This window comes from Balaenoptera musculus, chromosome 2, assembly GCF_009873245.2.
Source record: "Balaenoptera musculus isolate JJ_BM4_2016_0621 chromosome 2, mBalMus1.pri.v3, whole genome shotgun sequence".
Classification (NCBI taxonomy): domain Eukaryota; kingdom Metazoa; phylum Chordata; class Mammalia; order Artiodactyla; family Balaenopteridae; genus Balaenoptera; species Balaenoptera musculus.
Genome location: NC_045786.1, coordinates 24,387,648 through 24,407,403, shown reverse-complemented (window position 1 = coordinate 24,407,403; position 19,756 = coordinate 24,387,648). Strand labels below are relative to the sequence as shown.

General features: G+C 40.4%; 1 protein-coding gene across 3 annotated transcripts in view; it reads right to left on the bottom strand.

Moving 5' to 3' along the window:
* SFMBT2 (Scm like with four mbt domains 2) overlaps positions 1-19,756 on the bottom strand; it is a 222,412-nt gene that overhangs the window by 64,199 nt on the left and 138,457 nt on the right. For all 3 annotated transcript variants that reach the window (XM_036844256.1, XM_036844255.1, XM_036844257.1), the window contains 2 exons: positions 16,461-16,562; positions 12,357-12,504 (listed from right to left, as the gene is read on the bottom strand). In XM_036844256.1, the coding sequence (XP_036700151.1) occupies positions 12,357-12,504; positions 16,461-16,562 (250 nt within the window). The remainder of the gene's footprint in view (positions 1-12,356; positions 12,505-16,460; positions 16,563-19,756) is intronic.

Genomic DNA, 19,756 nt, shown 5'->3' with positions numbered 1-19,756 from the left:
ATTCACTTCATCACTTAAAATTCTTCTCCTTCAGGCTGATAATGAGCTCGCTTTGTAAGGCATTTTTGTGACAGCTCAGAAAATAACTGTTACATAAAAACAAATTGCTGTGGCTTGTATAATAGAGACAACAGGGGTCAATTATGCTCATTAATCAACAAAGACAGAACAAGAAGTACTAAGGCTTAACCACAGCCAGGAAAGCATGTTTTAAACCCAGGAGGGAGGAAAACACCAGAGGGGAAAAGAAAATAAAAGGAAATCAAAACCCCTTGGGCTATTAAAATTTGCAACAAGCTGCCATCAGACTGTTGAACTTCCAACACTAGGGTTATTTAAGCTTTAATTAGTGTTTATTCTGCATGAAGTTCCAACTATTACAGGTCCAAAAGGAAAAAGGTCAATGACCCATTTTTCCTTATGATACAAATTAATTGACATAAAACAGCTCCACTTGCAAACATTACTATTGGCAGTGCAAGTGGACAATTCTTCTGGAAAACAATTTGGCAGTAAAAACGTCCATGAACTTTGACACAGCAATTTCACTTCTGGAAATGTAACCCGTAAAAACAACCCCCAAAACTGATAAAACGTGATACATTAAGATACAATGGCATTATTACTGATAATTCTGATTTTAAAAAGTCTTTATATCCAAAAGTAGAAAATAATGTGAAACTTAGCCAAGTCCATGGAAAGGCATGCAGGCATGAAAATTGCACCTAGTTTACTAAAAAAAAATCATGAAAAAATGATTACTGTAAGTTTAGATGAAAAGACCACTACAAGCATACACAGAATTATCAAACTGACATTAAAATATGCAAAAGAAAAGACCTGAGGAAATGTAAGAAAAACTTACAAGGAAATATCAAAATAATTATCTGTGTGGTGGGACTCCTGGATACCTTTTTCTTCTACCTCCTTGTATTTTCCAAGTTTTCACTAATGTTCATGAATTATTTCAATAATACAAAAATTTTGAAAGCGTAGCATCTTCACTCTATCTTAAAAGATAATCAAAGCACCGGTCAACCAATCCAGGAATACAGCATGACGACCTCCCCTCAGCCAACCTCCTGCTTCTCCTTTGCTAACAGAATCCTGACTGTATCCAGTTCCTAGAGGAAGTTAGGTCTCTCCTCAGCACCAGGAAGTGAATCCTGACAACCACCCTGAGGCAATCATGGCGGTCTCACGCCCCTTGCCAGTGACTTGGGATGGAGGGAAGGGCAGGGCTTTAAAAAAGATTTCTCTCTCTCAGAAAAAAAAGAGACCACCGGAGTAAAAGGTCCTGTTCTGTGCTAGGTGGATATGAAAAAAAAGTACAATCTTAATAAAAAATAAAAATAGCAGAAGAATATCATGTTTGACATCTACCTGAATGACAAAATGAAAAACAATGATACAAATCCACCATTGTAAAGGCTGTCTAAAATAATTACATAGAAATACAAAGTTACAAATTCAAGGAAACAGAAATCTGAAAGAATATACACCAAAAGTTATTTTTTCAGGATAGGAAACTTTTCTACTTTTTATTAGAATTTTAAAGAATGCATGCATATTAAATCTGCAGTTTAAAAAAAGTGTTTAGAAATATACCCTGAAGTCCTATAAAGCGGTAACACTTTCTAAAGCAAAGAAATGCATCCATTTCATAACAATTCACTGTAAGTCTCCAGCTTGCTGGACTCTGCTTAGTTGCTGGTAAGACGAGAATGAAAGAGTGACAGGCACACGGCATGGTAAGAGTGACGCAGTGGGTAAAGGCAAGGATGGAGGGAGACGTGGAGAATGAGGAAAGAAAGCCCTGAAGAAAGCCACCCCTCATGATGGAAGATCACAGAGCTCCAGGGAGATCTTCCACAACTCAGAGAACGTCCACATCCTTGAGGTGCTGGAGCACCTGGGGTTCATAGGAAGCTTCTTTAGCTTCTAGTTCAACATCTCTTTGAAAGGAAGTATGACACAATCGTCTTCAAAGATCAGCAAATAGCAGGACCGAGATACAGGAATGAGAGACAACACGACAGAAACCACGTTATAATCAGAGCAGGTTCTTAACCCTTTCTCAGAAAATCTCATGACTCGTGAGAGCAGCCCTACTGGGCACTTCTCCGGGGCAGTGCTCTCCTCACTGAATGGTGATCTCTCTCCCAAGCCCGAGGCTTTCACTGAGTCCCTCGAACACTTACTCAGGCTTAGCCCATGACAGCATCTCCTTGAGTGAGCCTCACAGCCACCCTGAGTGAGAAGTAGGATGGAGGCGCCCCCTGCACAGGTGAGGCAGCAGGATCACACAGTCCTCAGGTGCAGGGGTGCTAGGTCTATTCCTGAGCAAGTGTTCTCAACAACCTCGTCATTGGTTTCATGAGTTTGCTTATAGGGAGCAAGATAAAAACCCTAGTAATTGATTAAAGCATTTCCTTTTGTCCATGTCATTTTTTAAAGAGCTACCCCCCCCCACCCTTTGGAATCCACCAGCACCCTCCACATTCTCAGCTGATGTTCATTTTCAAGACCTCCCTGATGGAGATCTTGAAAATTTACACATTCATTTTCCAATCGAATTATTCTGTTTTTACATTCATGGAACAGTGCAGAAAAAAAAGAAAAACAAGGAAAGACAGGCGAGGGAAACAAATAAGTCAAGTAAGTATAAACACCAGCCATTCCAACTTCCTCATCTTTTAGAATAAAAATAAATGTTGAGAAGTATTTAATGCACGTATGGTCACAGCGTGACATGTACATTCCTCCATCTGAGGGCAGGCTCAAAATGTTATTCTGAATCATAAACAGTATTAGGAGATGTAGATATGTCCCCAGGATGGAATCTAACATTGTAAAGGCCAACTGTCAATGGCAAAACCATCTTAAGGGTCCTGAAGAACGAAGTAAATTCAGGGATAAGTGAACAAGAGGGAGGCTTAGTTTTCAACAATCAGAAATGTTTCCAGATATTAAAAAAAAACACCCAGAGTTTTAGTCCCCCAAATATTCAATCCAAAGTGCTTTTTGCTCGAGAATGAATCACAAAGCCAGAAATGAGAACATACATCCAAGTCCAGTAACAAGGTGGGCTGATCAACAGTCCCCTCTTAGATGCCAGATGAAATATAATAATAAAAAGCTACTTACAAAAGCCCAGGGATGGAAGACAACCCTGCACTCAAGGAAGGTAAGCAGCAGGAGCTGAGATTATTATAACACCTGGACTCAGTCAACAAAAAAGGAACCAGACAATCTTAGTGCCACCCCTGGAGGGAGAAGCAGCGGAGCAGACATGGTTGCCACCTGCCCAGGGTTCTGTTTAGGGGGAGAAACAGAGGAACCGTCTGCTCATCCAAGGCAGTGGCACACACGGCTGTAAGGTCCAACTTTACAATTCTGTATGGTACAGGCTGGGAAATTAATGTAAGATTCACCCGTTAGTTCCTTAAATAATCAGGGACACCTACGTGTACCAGGCATTGTTTTACGTGCTGGGGAAAGGAAAGTGAATAAAAAGATTTGTAAAACCCTCACTTTCTAGTAGGAAGATAAAGTGATAAATACTCTAGGACTTGCAAAAACCCTAAAACACTGGCCAGACACTAACGCAAAAGCAGACCGAAGAAACGAATCTTTCAGTCTAAAGATTTTGGAACTCCCACAGAAATAACAATCATCACTGAAAATTAGCTCACAATGAAAAATCACAAACCACGTAAGGAAACAAATGAACGTGAGAGTCAGACAAAACGGACTTTAGAGCAAAACGCTTCACTAGGGATAAAGCGGGTCATCACCAGGAAGTTCTAACCATCCTCACCCTGAATGCCCTAACACAGCTTCAGACACATACACACACACACACACACACACACACACACACGTGAAGCTGACAAACCCTCAATCTCAGAATATTTTAATGCACCTTTTAGAAAATTATAGAACAAAAATATAGTGAAAACATATAATATTTGAACAATTCAATGAAAGTTTGACCTAACAGAATGATCTGACATGAAATTTGGAAACACAGCTAAAACAGACACTTCTATACATATACATACATGACCAAAACTGTCTCAAGCAGAAGTGGTAGCCATGACTAAATATATAACCTTTGAAGGAAATAAATTCATACTCCATAAAATACAAACTAAAGGAGAACCAGCTCCAGACGGTTTTACAAGCTACTTTCACCAAACCTTGAAGAATCAGCTAAACCGTATCTTCTACAAACTGTTCCTGAGACACACTGCTTAGGAAGGTGACTAGATATGAAATAAATACACAAAAATCAGTGGTATTCTATTAGATTGTTTACAGCCAATAAAAAAGAATAAATTCTAAAAAAGTGTAAAAATCTAATTCATAACAGTAAGCTAAAGGACAATGTACCCAGGAAAAAATTCTAGCAAAAAATTCTAGGAAAAGATTTCAAGTTATAGAAAGATAATAAAATAAAATGCCAATTTTCTAAATTAATCTATAAATGCAATGCCAATTAAAACCCAGTGGGGTTCTTCATGGAGCCTTTTAAGTTGATTCTAAAATTCACGTACAAGAATAACCTGCCAAAAATAACTAGTCAATTTTGAAAAGGGAGAAAGCAGAGGCATTCACCTGATATCAAGACATATTATAAAGTAAAATCAATTTTAAAAACTGAGGTATTTGTACAGGGATGGACAAACAGACCAATGAAGCAGAATAACTAAGAATAGGATACGGTTCACAACCATAAAGGAACATGCTATACGCCAGTGGTGGCATTACCAGTCAGAGGGGAAACAGAAGATTATTCAATAAATGATGCTGAGACAATTAGCAAATTTGAAAATCCAATTCAATTCAAGCAAAAAAAAAAAAAAAAAACAAGTAAGCAAAACTTTTTTCTCTCCTCATGCCATGCAAAACTTAATTCCAAGTAGGTTAAAGAGCCATATATGGAAATATGGAAACCAAACTGCAAGACTTAAAAAAAATACACAGAAGAACATCAGTAGGAAAGATTTCTAATGACTTTTAAACAAATCAGAACAGAAAAGATGGATATCTGACTACATTATAATTTAATACTTTAATATAATATAAAACACCATTTAAAGGTGAAGACACTGGCCACAGACTAGTGAAACACACTGCTGAGAAAGAATTCATATTAGCCTATAAAAAGACTTCCATCATCAGAAGAAAAAAGGGCAAAAATATAATTGACAATTCAAAAGGAACACAAGTTGCCAACAAGCAGATTAGCAGATCACTAATTAGTGATCAGGAACACGCCACTCACACAAGGAGCCCATTTCCCCGCCATCAGATGGCAACGTTCAAGCTTAAGAATGATCACCTAACAGGGTGGACAGTGTAAACTGGGAACTCTCAGATGCTACTGGTGGAAACGTAAACTTGTACAGCACAGGAGAGCATGGGGTAACATCCGGGGAATTCCAGCAACTCCAGGTAGGTATAGCCCCAGAGGATCTCTCACACTTGGGTACATGTGCAAAGTTCTACATTTGTAGATCTGCAACAGGGAAAACTGGAAATAGCTTAAATGTCTATCAGTGGGAAATGGTTTCAAAAATCATAGTATATTCAAAAAGCAGCTAAAATGAATAAACAATCTACACACAGCAATGTGGAAAAAATGTGCAAAATGGTAATGAATAAAAAAGTTACGGGCTTCCCTGGTGGCACAGTGGTTGAGAATCCGCCTGCCAATGCAGGGGACACGGGTTCGAGCCCTGGTCTGGGAAGATCCCACATGCCGTGGAGCAACTGGGCCCGTGAGCCACAACTACTGAGCCTGCGTGTCTGGAGCCTGTGCTCCGCAACAAGAGAGGCCGCGATAGTGAGAGGCCCGCGCACCGCGATGAAGAGTGGCCCCCGCTTGCCGCAACTAGAGAAAGCCCTCGCACAGAAACGAAGACCCAACACAGCCAAAAAAATAAATCAATTAATTAATTAATTAAAAAAAATTCAGGGCCTGGGGTCTTCTGTCCCCCCCCCCCAAAAAAAAAAGTTACATAAAGATACACAGGATACACAGAGCATGATGCTGTTTACGTACATATCAAAACAAGACCTACTGTAAAGCGACTGTAATAAAAATCAAGGAGAGACTGCTGCAGAAGCCAAGGAGTCATGCAGTAAAAGCATAAAATCCTTAGGAAGGTGGTCGTCTTGCGGAGGCGGGTGGAGAGGGTTCCGGGAGAGAGGAAGGGAGGGGAATAGAGTGGGGACGGGACTTCAATTCAATTCATTCAATGCTCAACAAACAACGACCGAGAACCGCACACTTTCCTAGCTGCTGGGCTGGAGCAGAGAACAAGACAGAAATGCCTGCCCTCCTCATCTTTCATTTTAGTGGAAAGACGGATGAAAAGAAAAGAAGTAAAATATGTATTACTTGTTATCTTCCATGATAAAAGTTTCTATGGAGAAAAGCCATGCAGGAAGGAGATACAAATGTTGGGGGTGGCGATTTGCTGAATAAACAAGGCAGCCAAGAGAGACGACACCAATTAGGGGACACCTGGGTCAAGACTGAAGAAGCAGGAGGAGTGACCCAAGCAGAGGCAACAGCCAGTGCCAATGTCCTAAGGGGGCGACGTGCTCCATGTTCCAGGAAGGACAAGGAGGCTGGTGTGAATGGGAGGACTGGGGGACGTCTTAAGACAGGAGGCCAGACCGGGTAGGCGCTGAAGGCTGTTGTCATGACCTGGACCCTGACTTGGCCTCTGAGCCGGGTGGGATGGCCCTGGGAAGGCTAAGCAGAGGAGGGGCGTGTGTGCTTTAGGTTTTAACACCATCAGTCTGACTGCTGTGTTGAGAGTAGGCTGAGAAAATTGGAGGTCACTGGCGTAACCGGGGAGAGACATGATGGTGACCTGGACCAGCGTGGTCTTGATGACACCTGGTCAGATCCTGAGAGTATGGTCTGGATTCGCTGACGGATTACATAGGGGGTAAGAAATAGAAGAGTCAAGGTTGACCCGGTCTTCAATTATATCTATGATGCTCTGTTTCATTTTTTAAAACTCTGAATCAAAAACAGCAAAATGGTAGCATCTGCTCAACTGAGGCGGGACATCCATGGTATGTTTATTATTTTCTGTCCCCATTGGTATGTCTGAAATAGGAGATGACAGAAAGGATTAGGTCACATGAGTCAGTGTCTGAGGAAAAGAGAATACCCATTAGGGTTCACCAATGTGGGTCTTGATAATCATTAAGAAAACACCTTTACTTCTTAAATTGTGTGAAGTTTGTGTGTCTATTAAGATGGCCAAAGAGCAGAGACGAAGTGCAAAAATAAGTGACTTACTTTAGCTTTTGCTCACACATTTTACAACAGAAATGGATAGGCTTCACTTGTCTACAAAGATGCCCCTGCTGATTCTGTGACTAATCTTGGGTGTTACATGCCAAGGAGATTAAGGAAATGATTTAAAAATAGCAAGTCATGGTTGGTAACCTATATGCATTTTTGCCTGCTTGATTTATTTACTTGTTTGACCCCGGTTCAGAGCGCCTATAATATTGAATTGTTGTTTGCTGGGTTTCAGCGAATGGGATAAAATCTCCAAGATTCTGTCCTTTGCTTACCGAGAAAGCAGATGCTCAAAGACAACACTAAAACATTTCGATCCATTCTAGCTTAGACTATTTGTATATAAAGTTTGGGGATAGATTTTTTAATAGGAAAGGAGTCAAAATAATGTGAGTAGGGATGTATGTTGCCTGCACATCTCCTCTACCACCCAGGTGTCTTGTTTCATCAGCTGCTTCCCACTGGGGAATGAGTGGGTTACTCTCTTTTGGGGATCAGGCAACACATTGTAACTATAAGCAGAAATCTAAACAATGTAATACTTTCGTGGGAAACATACCTACAAGAAAACATCTAAACTCACTTCTCAACATGTGTAATAAATCCTACACACTTTCTAAATTCAAGTGAAAAACAACAAACTTTTAAAAAAAGCATATACTTTCATACATTAATAAAGCAAAGAATGGTGTTGGAAAACATCCGACAGCATGATTCCCAGACCAGGTATTGACACGTAAGACATGTAACAAGTTACTTCAAAAAGAAACCATAAAATCATCACTACCGAAACCACCAGCATCTCTCAATTTTAATTCACTTTAATTACAAAAGTAAATATACTTTACTACATATATGGTACATATAAATATACAGTCTGCCCAGATGGTAAGGGAGCTCAGTAATTAAAGCTGTGGCTTTGTTATAATGGCAAACACTTGGAATATTATTCTCTAGAATTGAAATTCTCCAAATGCTTTGACACATAGATCATTCCAGTCATGGGTAAGTCATGGTCCATTGACATCCCTCAGCACTGCGTAAGGCCACCAAAAAGCCCCCAAATTACTGAGAAGGATGGCTTTTACGAAGGTACCAGTGAGAGAAAACAGCAGTAAAGGGTGGATCTGGTTATATAGAAAAAGCATTCAATTTGGGATCTTAAGACTGGGGTTTTAAGCCAAGTTCAGCCCCAAGACTTAAAAAATCATTTAACACAACTGAGCTTCAATTTCCCCACATATATAATGATTGGAGTTGATGAGATAATCTTTAAGATCCCGTTAGTTATAAAAACCCTCTACTTGTAATATCATATGATTCCTTTTGAATAGATAATACATTCACACTCAGATCAAAAAGAAAAAAAAAAGATTTTAAACGTATTCTGTGAAAAGTCTCATTCCCATCTGCCCTGGTCGCCACCTCCATACCCCACATAGAAGTCATCATTTTCATTAGTTTTTTTTGAATTTTTGAATTTTATTTATTTTTTTATACAGCAGGTTCTTATTAGTTATCCATTTTATGCATATTAGTGTATATATGTCAATCCCAATGTCCCAGTTCATCACACCACCACCCCCCACCCCCCACCACTTTCCCCCCTTGGTGTCCATACGTTTGTCCCCTACATCTGTGTCTCTTAGTTTCTTACGCAACCTTCCAGAGTCTCTTTACAGGAATATGTGCAAACATAAATATATATCCTCATTGACCTCTTTTCTAACAAAAAAGACATCATACTATAACTCACTCATCTGTCACTCACAGTGCATCTTGGAGAGCTTCCCATGTCAGTATGTAGAGATTATCCTCATTCCTTTTAACAACTGCATAGTTTTCATTATATAAACATCCAAAATCGACTTAACCAATCCCATACAGACAGGCACTTGGATTTTCCCCAGTCTTTCGCTATTATACATCATGCTGCAGAAAAAACCAAACTTTTATGCATATTACCTGTAAATTGTAAGTTTAAGAGAAATTTCCAGAAGTCGAACTGCTAAGGCAACGGCTAAATGCATCTACAATTTTGGTTAAATTTGCCAAACTGCCTCCCATACGGTTTGTACCTACCTGCGTTTTGCCAGCAAATCTGAGAATCCTGTTTCCTCCACACTCCCATCAAAACAGAGCCGCTTCTTTCTTTCTCTTTTGGATTTCTTCCTCATCTGAGAAATCCATGCCATCTCAGTATGATTTTTAACGGGCATTTCTCTTATTATGATGAGTTTACATAAGAGTCGTGATTCTATTACTGTGAAGTATCTGCTCATATTCATAAACCTTTTTCTGTAAATTGTTGCTCTTCTTCTCACTGGTTTATAAATAAAAGCTCTACTATTTCAAGACAACAATCCCACAGCCAAAAGACAACCTCTACAGATTACTGGTGGATCACAATTCCTGAATGCTTCAAGGGTTTAAAAATGGTTACCCCTGAGATTTTCTTACTGGAAGGTACTGATCACCATTACTCAATATTTTACAAATAATATATAATATCCATAAAGAAACTTTCCTCTTAGAAAAGGTATGCTTCACTTTCAAAAGGGGAAGGAATAGTTTGGAAGATGACATGAAGACAATTTCATTTCACCAAATATCACAAATACTTGGGTAACAGAGAAGAAGCAATTACGGCTAAACAGTAGGTATAAAAAGACATAAAAATATTTAATATCATAAATATATTTGTACCGTCATTTCACTGTACACTTAAGAGTTCAATTACATTACTATAAAACAATTTTCTTAATATCATGAAATGCCATTATCCAAATAAGCACACCCATTTTCCTAGTAAAGGTCCAAGCTATGTGAACAATCTCGTCTGAAACATATTTAAAATTCTAAAGACCCTGGTAAACGTTAAACCTCTGCCATCCATGAATCCAAAATGCATATATAAATGTTTTTCCTATTTTTTTTAACTATGTGAGGAGATACCCAACTCATTTTTTAAAAATTCTTAAATAGATCCTATCTTACTAGGAACTAACTAGGAATTTGCAAAGTCCAACCAAGCAACATTTTAAAGATTTTTTTTTTAAATGTGGATCATTTCTAAAGTCTTTATTGAATTTGTTACAATAATGCTTCTGGGGTTTTTTTTGTTTTTTTTTTTAACATCTTTATTGGAGTATAATTGCTTTACAATGGTGTGTTAGTTTCTGCTTTATAACAAAGTGAACCAGTTATACATCTACATATGTCCCAATATCTCTTCGCTCTTGCATCTCCCTCCCTCCCACCCTCCCTATCCCACCCCTCTAGGTGGTCACAAAGCATCGAGCTGATCTCCCTGTGCCATGAGGCTGCTTCCCACTAGCTATCTATTTTACGTTTGGTAGTGTATATATGTCCATGCCACTCTCTCACTTTGTCCCAGCTTTTTTTATGTTTTGGTGTTTTGGCTGCAAGGAATGTGGGATCTTAGCTCCCTGACCAGAGATCAAACACGCACCCCCTGCATTGGAAGGCGAACTCTTAACCACTGGACCACCAGGGAAGTCCCCCAAGCAGCATTTTAGATATCTAGAAAACATCTTTCTTCACTGACATGGGACCCATCCACACACATGCTCTGATTAGAAGTTGGCCTGAGGGCTTTCAAACTCTAAAACTGACCAGCTGCTGAAACTTCACAGCAGGAAAAGACTTCTCTTCCCTACCACCAATAGATGTTTACAGCATAGAACTTGTACCATCATTTAAAAGATTATAAAAATATTTGGACGTGTATCATGTCTTTGATTCTGCAGAGTACCTGTGGAATATCAGGGGTGTCCTCATTTAACCGTCTTGAAAAATTGAAGCACACTGATTTGGATAGTCACCTCTAGGCACCCAAATGGACACAAACACTGAGGCCACGTGAACTGGAGTCCTCACCACCCACTACTGAGCACAGAACCAGAAGCCTGACCTCCTGTCCTGCTACTTACTAAGCCTGGGGCCCTGGGCAGGTTACATAAACTCTCTGGAACTAAGTCTCCTCAGAGGGCAATCCTCATTTGGAAGATTCAGTGAGTTTGGCACTGAAAACAGTGGAATCAGTGTTCTGTAGAAGTTCACCACAGTATAATTAGACTGCATTCCATTACTGAAGAACTTTAATGGGAAGAAGCACCAGCTGCATGGAAATAATTCAAAAGAATCTCCTCCATAGGGATGAGGATGGAGCGTAAGTTAGGATAAAAGCCCAGGGGAGGACAGTCACGCCATAGGTAAGTTAGGTGCAGCACAATTAAAGTACAAGTAATCCAATCTCTGGTGATCAGAAAAGGTTAGCACAAAACCCCTGCTTTATTTGAGATTATCTGTTAAAATCTCCACTGAAGTTTATTTTTCTACTCTCATTCTGCTTTTGTCTTCTATCATTCCCTTTCTTTTCCTTCCCATCTTCTCACCTTTCTCCTTGCTGCATCTTTCCTGGATAAACCTTAGACCTATAGCGACAACAAATCACGTTCCTAAAGTACAGCATGGTACTTACTGACATGTGGTTTATGGGTCTCAACTTAAAATGACTTTAATGCAACCTGGTTCCCAACTTAATTATTGTCATGTCTTATGGCATCAAAGTGTTGGAAACCTGAAAGCAACTGGGCTCTGGGGAAAATTCAACTTACTGGAAATAAAAATGTAAAGAAATGCTTCATTGGTATGTTGTTGCCTTTTTAAAGCCACTTCTCTTCCACGTTCAAGTTTTTAACACCGATCACTTAGCAATACTGTACCCTTTCTCAGCACACAGCAGCGACACAGCTGCCAATCATACAATAACAGACAGGGAACAATGGTTTATAGAGGAGCCCAGGGCCACACACACCTCCACAGGGGAGGGAGCTGTACAGACTCCTATGTCAGGCTAACCATGAAACACACTATTTTCTCACTATATCTAAAATGTTTACAGCATAAACTTCTCCAGATTAACAAAAGCATCACTTCAGTGACAATACGACGCCCTCCTGAATCACCCAAACCCTGTAAATTTTCACAGAATACAAACCTTTGGGAGGTGTGAGATTGACTCCGTTTTTAAGGCACCACTGTACTGGTAAAATCCCCAAAGAATCCGCATGGCACAGCATCGAGAGTTTACTAGGTTCTGGTCTGAGGTCATCAATAGTCACTTGAAAAAAACGATTGTTAAAAACCTGAAAGAAAAGACAATAGAGCCTGGGGTTAATTCCTTGAGATTAACATATAAGACTCGTAAGAAATAGTAGCACAGCTTCCAAATGCAGTAAGTATATTTCATCCCAATGACCGCAGCACAGACTGGAATTTCAATGTATATTACGAAAGTGGTCCAGTTGCGAAAAAGTTAGTTGATCATTGTGGTCATATTAATGGAAAGTAAACAAACAACTAGAATATGTCGGAGACAGAGAAGGAAAAACATCAGCATGACTTTATAGAAGTAAACCAACAGCCAAAGCCAGAGGAAAAACAAGCTGGTGAAGTAAGACAGACAAACCCTAGCCAAGATGGGACCATCTCCACCATCTGGCTCAGAGATGTCTAGCCTCACCTTGCGTCCCATCCCTCCAACCCAAGAGGAAATCACTCACAACAGGCATGTCCTTACTCAATGTTCTCACAAGTCTAAACAGCCCACTCCACTGTCCGTGTATTTTTCAAGATGTGTCCCCAAAGTCACTACTGCTGGAATGTCCCCCTCTCCCCCGCCTCACTCCGTGTTCTGGAAAAGCATCAGACGTGAACCTCTGAACCGTAAACTCTCATTCCCTCCTGTGGTCTGATACCACATCTATCTCTCCCAATAGACCTCAAGTCCTTTGAGGACAGCCTCCTGTTTGTTACTCATCAAGATATTCCCACAATGCATAGGAAACGCTTTGTACGTAGGAACTGGTTAAACACCTACTTGAGTATAAGGAAAAAAGTCAATGAGGAAGAGAAATAGAACAAGATATGCTGATGGAAAACGCAGAGTGCAAAAATCAGGTGGACAGCCACACTGAAAAGCATGATGGATTTAAAGAATGTAGAACCTAAAACAGGCCAGAGGCAAAAAATCACTTTCCCAACACAACAGACATAAAGCAGTCTTTCTTAGGAAACTTAATCCTCTTACTAAGCTCTGATTCCTGGCTCCTTCATTTACAAAACACTTTGTGGAAGCAACCTGGTTCAAAGCTAAGCAGGAAGAGTGAACTCACTTCTGTTCTTCTTGATGTTAACTCCAGTAACTCGTTAGAAATCTGCTGCCTGAGATTTGCTTTTGGAAACAGCCTTTAAGGAGCAAAGGATCAAGCCTCCCCTTCTCAGGGAGGCCGTTCCTGGTAGCCCGAATTAAAATCACATCTTCCTTCCTTCCACTCCAACACCCTAGAGGTCCCTTCCCTGATGCCCCTTTCTCCTTAGCAATTAACATACTTTATTTCCTTATTAATTTTATTTATTGTCTGTCTCCCCCTATCAAAATATAAGCTCTGTAAGAGCAGGGACTTTACGTTCCCAGCATCCAGAACAGTGCCTACAAATGCTCAGTAAATATTTGTTAAATTAATGTGATCTAGACCCTCATGCATACACGCACACACATACTCACACAGAGATGTATCATATAATTCTGGAGGCAGGATCCCTTAGCAAAACTGCACTGTGTAAGAATAGGCACTAAGGAATCTCCAAGCCTATGAAAATGCACGTTCCTGTGCACACACTTCAGAGGAAAAGCTAAATTAAGTTCCTTCAAATCCATCAGGGTTCATGGTCCCAAATGGTTCAGAGACACTGGTCCATCTGGTCCAGAACCACAGGCCTCAGAATCAAAGCCCAGAGCAGTTAGCCAACTTGCCCAAGACCGTGGAGCTCAGAGCGAGCAGACCTAGAAACAGAACCCAACACGTGTAAAATTCCAGGATACTTTGTCTAAACCATACATCTCACATACACAGATGATATTCTCCCCATCACGTCAACACAGTCCCCCTGTAGGGTCAAAGGTTGGTCATTTAATACTGAATCTGCTATGTGCTTCTCTGCTTTCTTGTCTATTTGTTATTTATTTCTTCAACAGCTGTGCCATGAAGAAAAGCCCCAAGGAAGATAAAAATGAAATTTTCATTAGGATGAGTACTTAACAACAGCACAGTGTGTTATAGTCTCAAACGTAATATTCTAAAACCTTTTCCAAAGTTAATAGAAATAAATTTAATTATAAACAGCTTCTACATTAAAAGTATTCTACTACTTCATGACCTGTAGGTGAGTCCTGCACCTGGGGAGGTGCTGACCCAAGTTCTAAGAGGCAGCAGTACACGGCCAGTAAGAGGAGGAAGAAGGAAGGATAAATGTGAAACAGAATGACTTAAGTATTTTATCTTAGGTACAAAGGGTAAGAAAAAATAAAATGAAAAGTGACTTAAAAACCAGAGAGAATATCTCCTCACCCCCAACCTCCAATAACATGTATTTAGAGAGAAGATTCTTTTTTGTGAAAACCAAACTACTGTCCCTGGAAGTCTATTCAATGAGATGAAGATATCTGGGCTGAAACTAATGATAATTAGGATGTCACATTCTAACATTATGTATTACAATTATTTAAAGGTAGAAAAATGTGAGCGTCGACCACTGACAGACTGCACCTCGGTTTGTTTTATTTTATAAACACCAGGTGAAGATGACACCACGGCCTCTTAGAACGAGAAGAGGATGACACATACCCAGATAAATGGGCAGCTGGCGTTACCGAATCACCCGCTTGGAACAAAGAGGAATTCCGGCCAGGGTTCAACAAGGTATCGCTCCTTAGTTTTGGAAAAATGTGCCAACTACCAGAACACACAATAAGAACCCTAAAGGCCATTTCAAATAAAAAAGTTATAAATGAATGGTGTATGAACACTTGCACTTCAACCCGAGATGATCATTCAGAGCGTAAGTCATTATTTGTTCTATGCAGCTATCCTTTAAATAAATTGCTTTAACAGTTACAAAATAATTTACGTTCACTAAAGAAAAAAATCTTCAGAAAAGAAGGACATTTCATTATAACCATTTCCCATATTCTGTAATACATGATTACCACTGTATTTCTCAAATTTTACCAAATCTTGAATAAAATCATAAATAAAAAAGCATGACTCAAACAACTTCATACTATTAATCACCACATTAACAATCCCGTCTCCTTCAGAAAAAGAAATTAAAATGGAATTGACTTTTGAACCCCAGGAAATGCACAGAAGGCCGTTAAGTAAAACATGTTGGCTAAGAATCTTAGTTTGTTGGTTTCTCCCACCATTAACAGGACATAAATGGTGTGTGTGTGTGTGTGTGTATATATGTATATACATATATATTTTTTTAAGGTAGAAACACATACTTTATATGTTATGATAGGTAACTTCGTTGAGATTTCTTTGATGCGGAAGGGAAATTATAATCTTAAAAGACTATCAAGGCCATAATAAAAATGTCTGCGTGAAACGGTACTTTCATTTTAAATCTACGAATCTTAGACGTATGACTTTTCCTTTAGTCAATGAAAGCAGATGAGAGAAAGGAAGTGAAGCGCTGATCCCCTGGAGATGGGAACTTGCTTTTCACCATTTTCAAATATTTGCAAAATAGATCATATGAACTATTATCAGTGCAGCAGGAGGGCCAAGTTACTATTACAAAGATTACAAACTCATCAGTGGTTTCTTCTCACGAGCACAGGGACAAGTGGCAGTTTCCATGTCACTGTGGTCAGTAAGAGAAGGTGGCACCTATTCGGTGGCTGAGTTCACGGCTGTGAACTCACAGCTGAGCCTCTGAATCTTCCTCCAAGTCTCTGCAGGACACGAGCGTCTGCATCCGGTCCTCGGTAGACACGATAGCGCCTACTATCGGAGGGCAAGTGAAGTTCACCCCACCCATTGCAAGAGGAGGCATCTGACCACACTCGCTCGGATATCAGTGATAAAAAGGGAGCTTGAGACAGCACTGTACTGGAGAGGAGGCCCTCCTCCTTGGGTTTACTTGCATCACCACAGATCCCCACACGAGCCTATTTCATCTGGTTGGCTTGGAGTAGAAAGACTTACTGGACCCACTCCGGAGGTGGAGGTGAAAAGCAAGGGAGGGACCTCACCTTGGTCACCGATGCAGGACAGATGTGAAAGGGCTCCCTCACGTTCACTGTTTCAAGCTTCATCCCAACTGTGAAGAAATGGCTTCTCAAATCTGCGTGGTCCTACGGGGAAAAGGACGAAAATATTAAAAGCAATGGTATTGTAAGCTAACTCGGTAACTGTCCGGATGCTTTCCTTGATCGTTTTAGTGGGCGGCTGAAATCGGATTGAAATAATTAACCCTCCCCCATTTCAGATTTCTAATTATGGCAAGATATCACGGATTTAATTATTTTCTGCAGGCTCAATTGCTTCTCCAAGGGAGAAACAAGCCTTGGCGGCCAGGCTTAAATTTATACTAAGCAAAAAAAAAAATTCACACCGCACAGCTTTGATCTTCCTAGGGGCCACCAGGAAAGCTCGGCAGGGTAACAGAAGCGATCAGTCATTTAAAACACGGCAGAGGCCTCCTCAGAAAACATGGCCTCTTGCTACCGGAGTCACTCTGCAGGCTTCGGGGAGGATCTTTTGGGGGATACAGCTTGTCTTCTGTGCTGAAGAGCACTCAGGTTATCAGTTACTGGTACTGATATTGGTCCTTGGACATGTGGGTATAGAAGACTCCAAAACAGCCCTGTGCCCAATCAGAAGCCGTCTCCTGCTCTATAAAGATGAGCCACACCCCCCGTTTAATAGGCGCCTGGCAGTTTTATAGACAATTCACAGCAACCTTATGTGTGTGAGTGGAGCTTTCCTGCCTTCTCAAGAAAACAAATTTCAATAACCACTTTAGCTACACAGCAACAGATGAGGCTGGCGGGACTCTGGACACCAGGATGTATCTTGCAGAGATGAAGGTCACCTCATAACTCACAGGCTGTATAAACAGTAGTGGATAAATAAATGTCTCTGCAGCCTGTCCCTGAGGAAATAATAGCTGCAAGTAAATCCTCCTGTTTCTAAATACATCACTTGGGTGAGAAGTACAAAAATATCTGGGGATCTATGACTTTCTTTTATCTGCCAATGTAAAGTGGATTTTAAAAAAATTTTTATTGAAATATAGTTGATTTACGATGCTAGTTTCAGGTGTACAGCAAAGTAATTCAGTTATACATACATACATATATTCTTTTTCAGATTTTTTTTCCATTATAGATTATTACAAGATACTGAGTAGAGTTCCCTGTGCTACACAGTAGGTCCTTGTTGGTTATCTATTCTACATACAGTCATGTGTATACTTTAATCCCAAACTCCTAATTTATCCACCCCCCACTCTGATAACCATAAGTTTGTTTTCTATGTCTGTGACTCTATTTGTGTTTCGTAAATATGGTGTGTGTGTGTATATATATACGATGGAATATTACTCAGCCGTAAAAAAAAATGAAATAATGCCATTTGCAGCAACATGGATGGACCTAGACATGATCATACTAAGTGAAGTAAGTCAGACAAAGACAAATATCATACGATATCACCTATATGTGGAACCTAAAGTGGGTTTTTCATTAATTCAAGGGTGCCATTCTAAATACATCCAACTCTGAGGACCGTGCGGAGCCCACAGGGCTGTGCCAGCTCCTCCCACAAAAGCTGATCAGAACAGGACAGTGTATGACACCAGATCCACTTATTAAACTCACCACCACCGCTTTGCTTTACCAAAGCAGGTACAGAATGTAAATGCCTATAGAACCACAAGGACCTGTCATTTCTCCTGTGGCCACAGCTGCCTGCAAGTCTCCGTACCCAGTGGGTGAGCAACAAATGCTGGGTCTGGCTGGAGCACACGGTGCCTCGTGCAGGGAGGGGGTTGATCAGAACGAGGGGGGTAATGTGCTCCATGGGCAAGGACTTGTATGACGAAAACTCGTTGAACTTAACAATCATCACTTGATTAAAAAATATTCTTAGGTACAGGAGATGATTTCCTTTTTTTAATTACTGAAAATAAAGCATTTACTTTGAAAGGTGGCTTGGAAAAGGAATCAAAAGAAACAGCATAGAGATTTAATGCAAATCAACACACATCACCCCAAACACCAAGGCAGAGCCAGAAACCACAGGTGTTAATACAAAAGTAGGAAACCCAAAATGACTGAAAGAAAAGATTAAAAGTTAACGCTCTCAGCAAACATCAACGCACCCCAGTGTCTCACTATCAATAAGAACTGAATCACATAAGTGGATTTTGCAGATAAATATTTTTTCCATTTTAGGCACAAAACCCTTTAACCTTCTGAAAAGAGGAATTATTCTAAAATTAAGACATACTATAAAACGTTGCCTGAATGTACTCAACAAGTTTATCCAGCAGTCGTTATGATACTATTTGGTATTACATAAATGTCCTCAGGCACTAATGACACGTGTAGCTATGATAAACAGGCAAGATGAATGTACTATTTTCACGGAAGTTCTTCCGTTTCCCTCTGCTAGCAATGTCCTTCCTTGCTGCAGTGTCTCTCCCATTACTCACAGCTACACGGCTAAACGTTCTTGAGATGCGGTTCACCAATAACAGGAAACTCGTGCCTGTTCCCTGGCTGCCTCGAACACTAGGGCTCTCCTTGCAATTTTGATCTCTCACCTGCTCTCCCGTTTGCTTCTCCTTTTGTTTCTGCTGTAGGGCTGTCCTGACAGCATTCTGGGCTTCTGGTCTACCCACCGTCCAAATCCCCTCTTGATTTCAGACTGTGTGCCCACTCTTTGACCCACACACTTTTGTCCCTCCCTCTGCACTCTGAGTAGAGCCAGCCTTCTAAGTAGGGTTGACCCATAACCCCCAGGCACTTTCTACATGCCAGGCTCTCACTGTGACCTTGACCACTGACTTGAAGTCTTTAGCCAAGTCTACACCCATCCCATATCTCTGCCAGAAGGTTGCTCAATCACAGCTCCCAATGCTGGGCTGGAAACCCTAAAGCCCCCAGGAACCCTACACTAGTAATTGTCCTTTACCTGCTGCCTTACTTGATTCACAGTTGTCTAGTGGGACCTGCCTTTCCTTAGAAATAAAGCATACAAGCTTACGACAGCAATCTCGTCCTCAGATAACTTTCTCTTTTTAAGGCTGTAGACTCTATTATAAATGCTTATCGTTAATGATTCCATGGCACCCTGCATCAAACAGTACCTGTAGGTTAAGAGGGGATCACTTTGTGCAGATACCACACATTTTCTTACTTCTTTCTAGATGTCCCTGTGCTCCCTTGTCAACCTCTGAGAATCTCTCTCTCTGCTCATACATAAGAAATACGACCCACCTCAAAATCATCCATGGCCACATGTGGGGTGAAAATAAAATGTT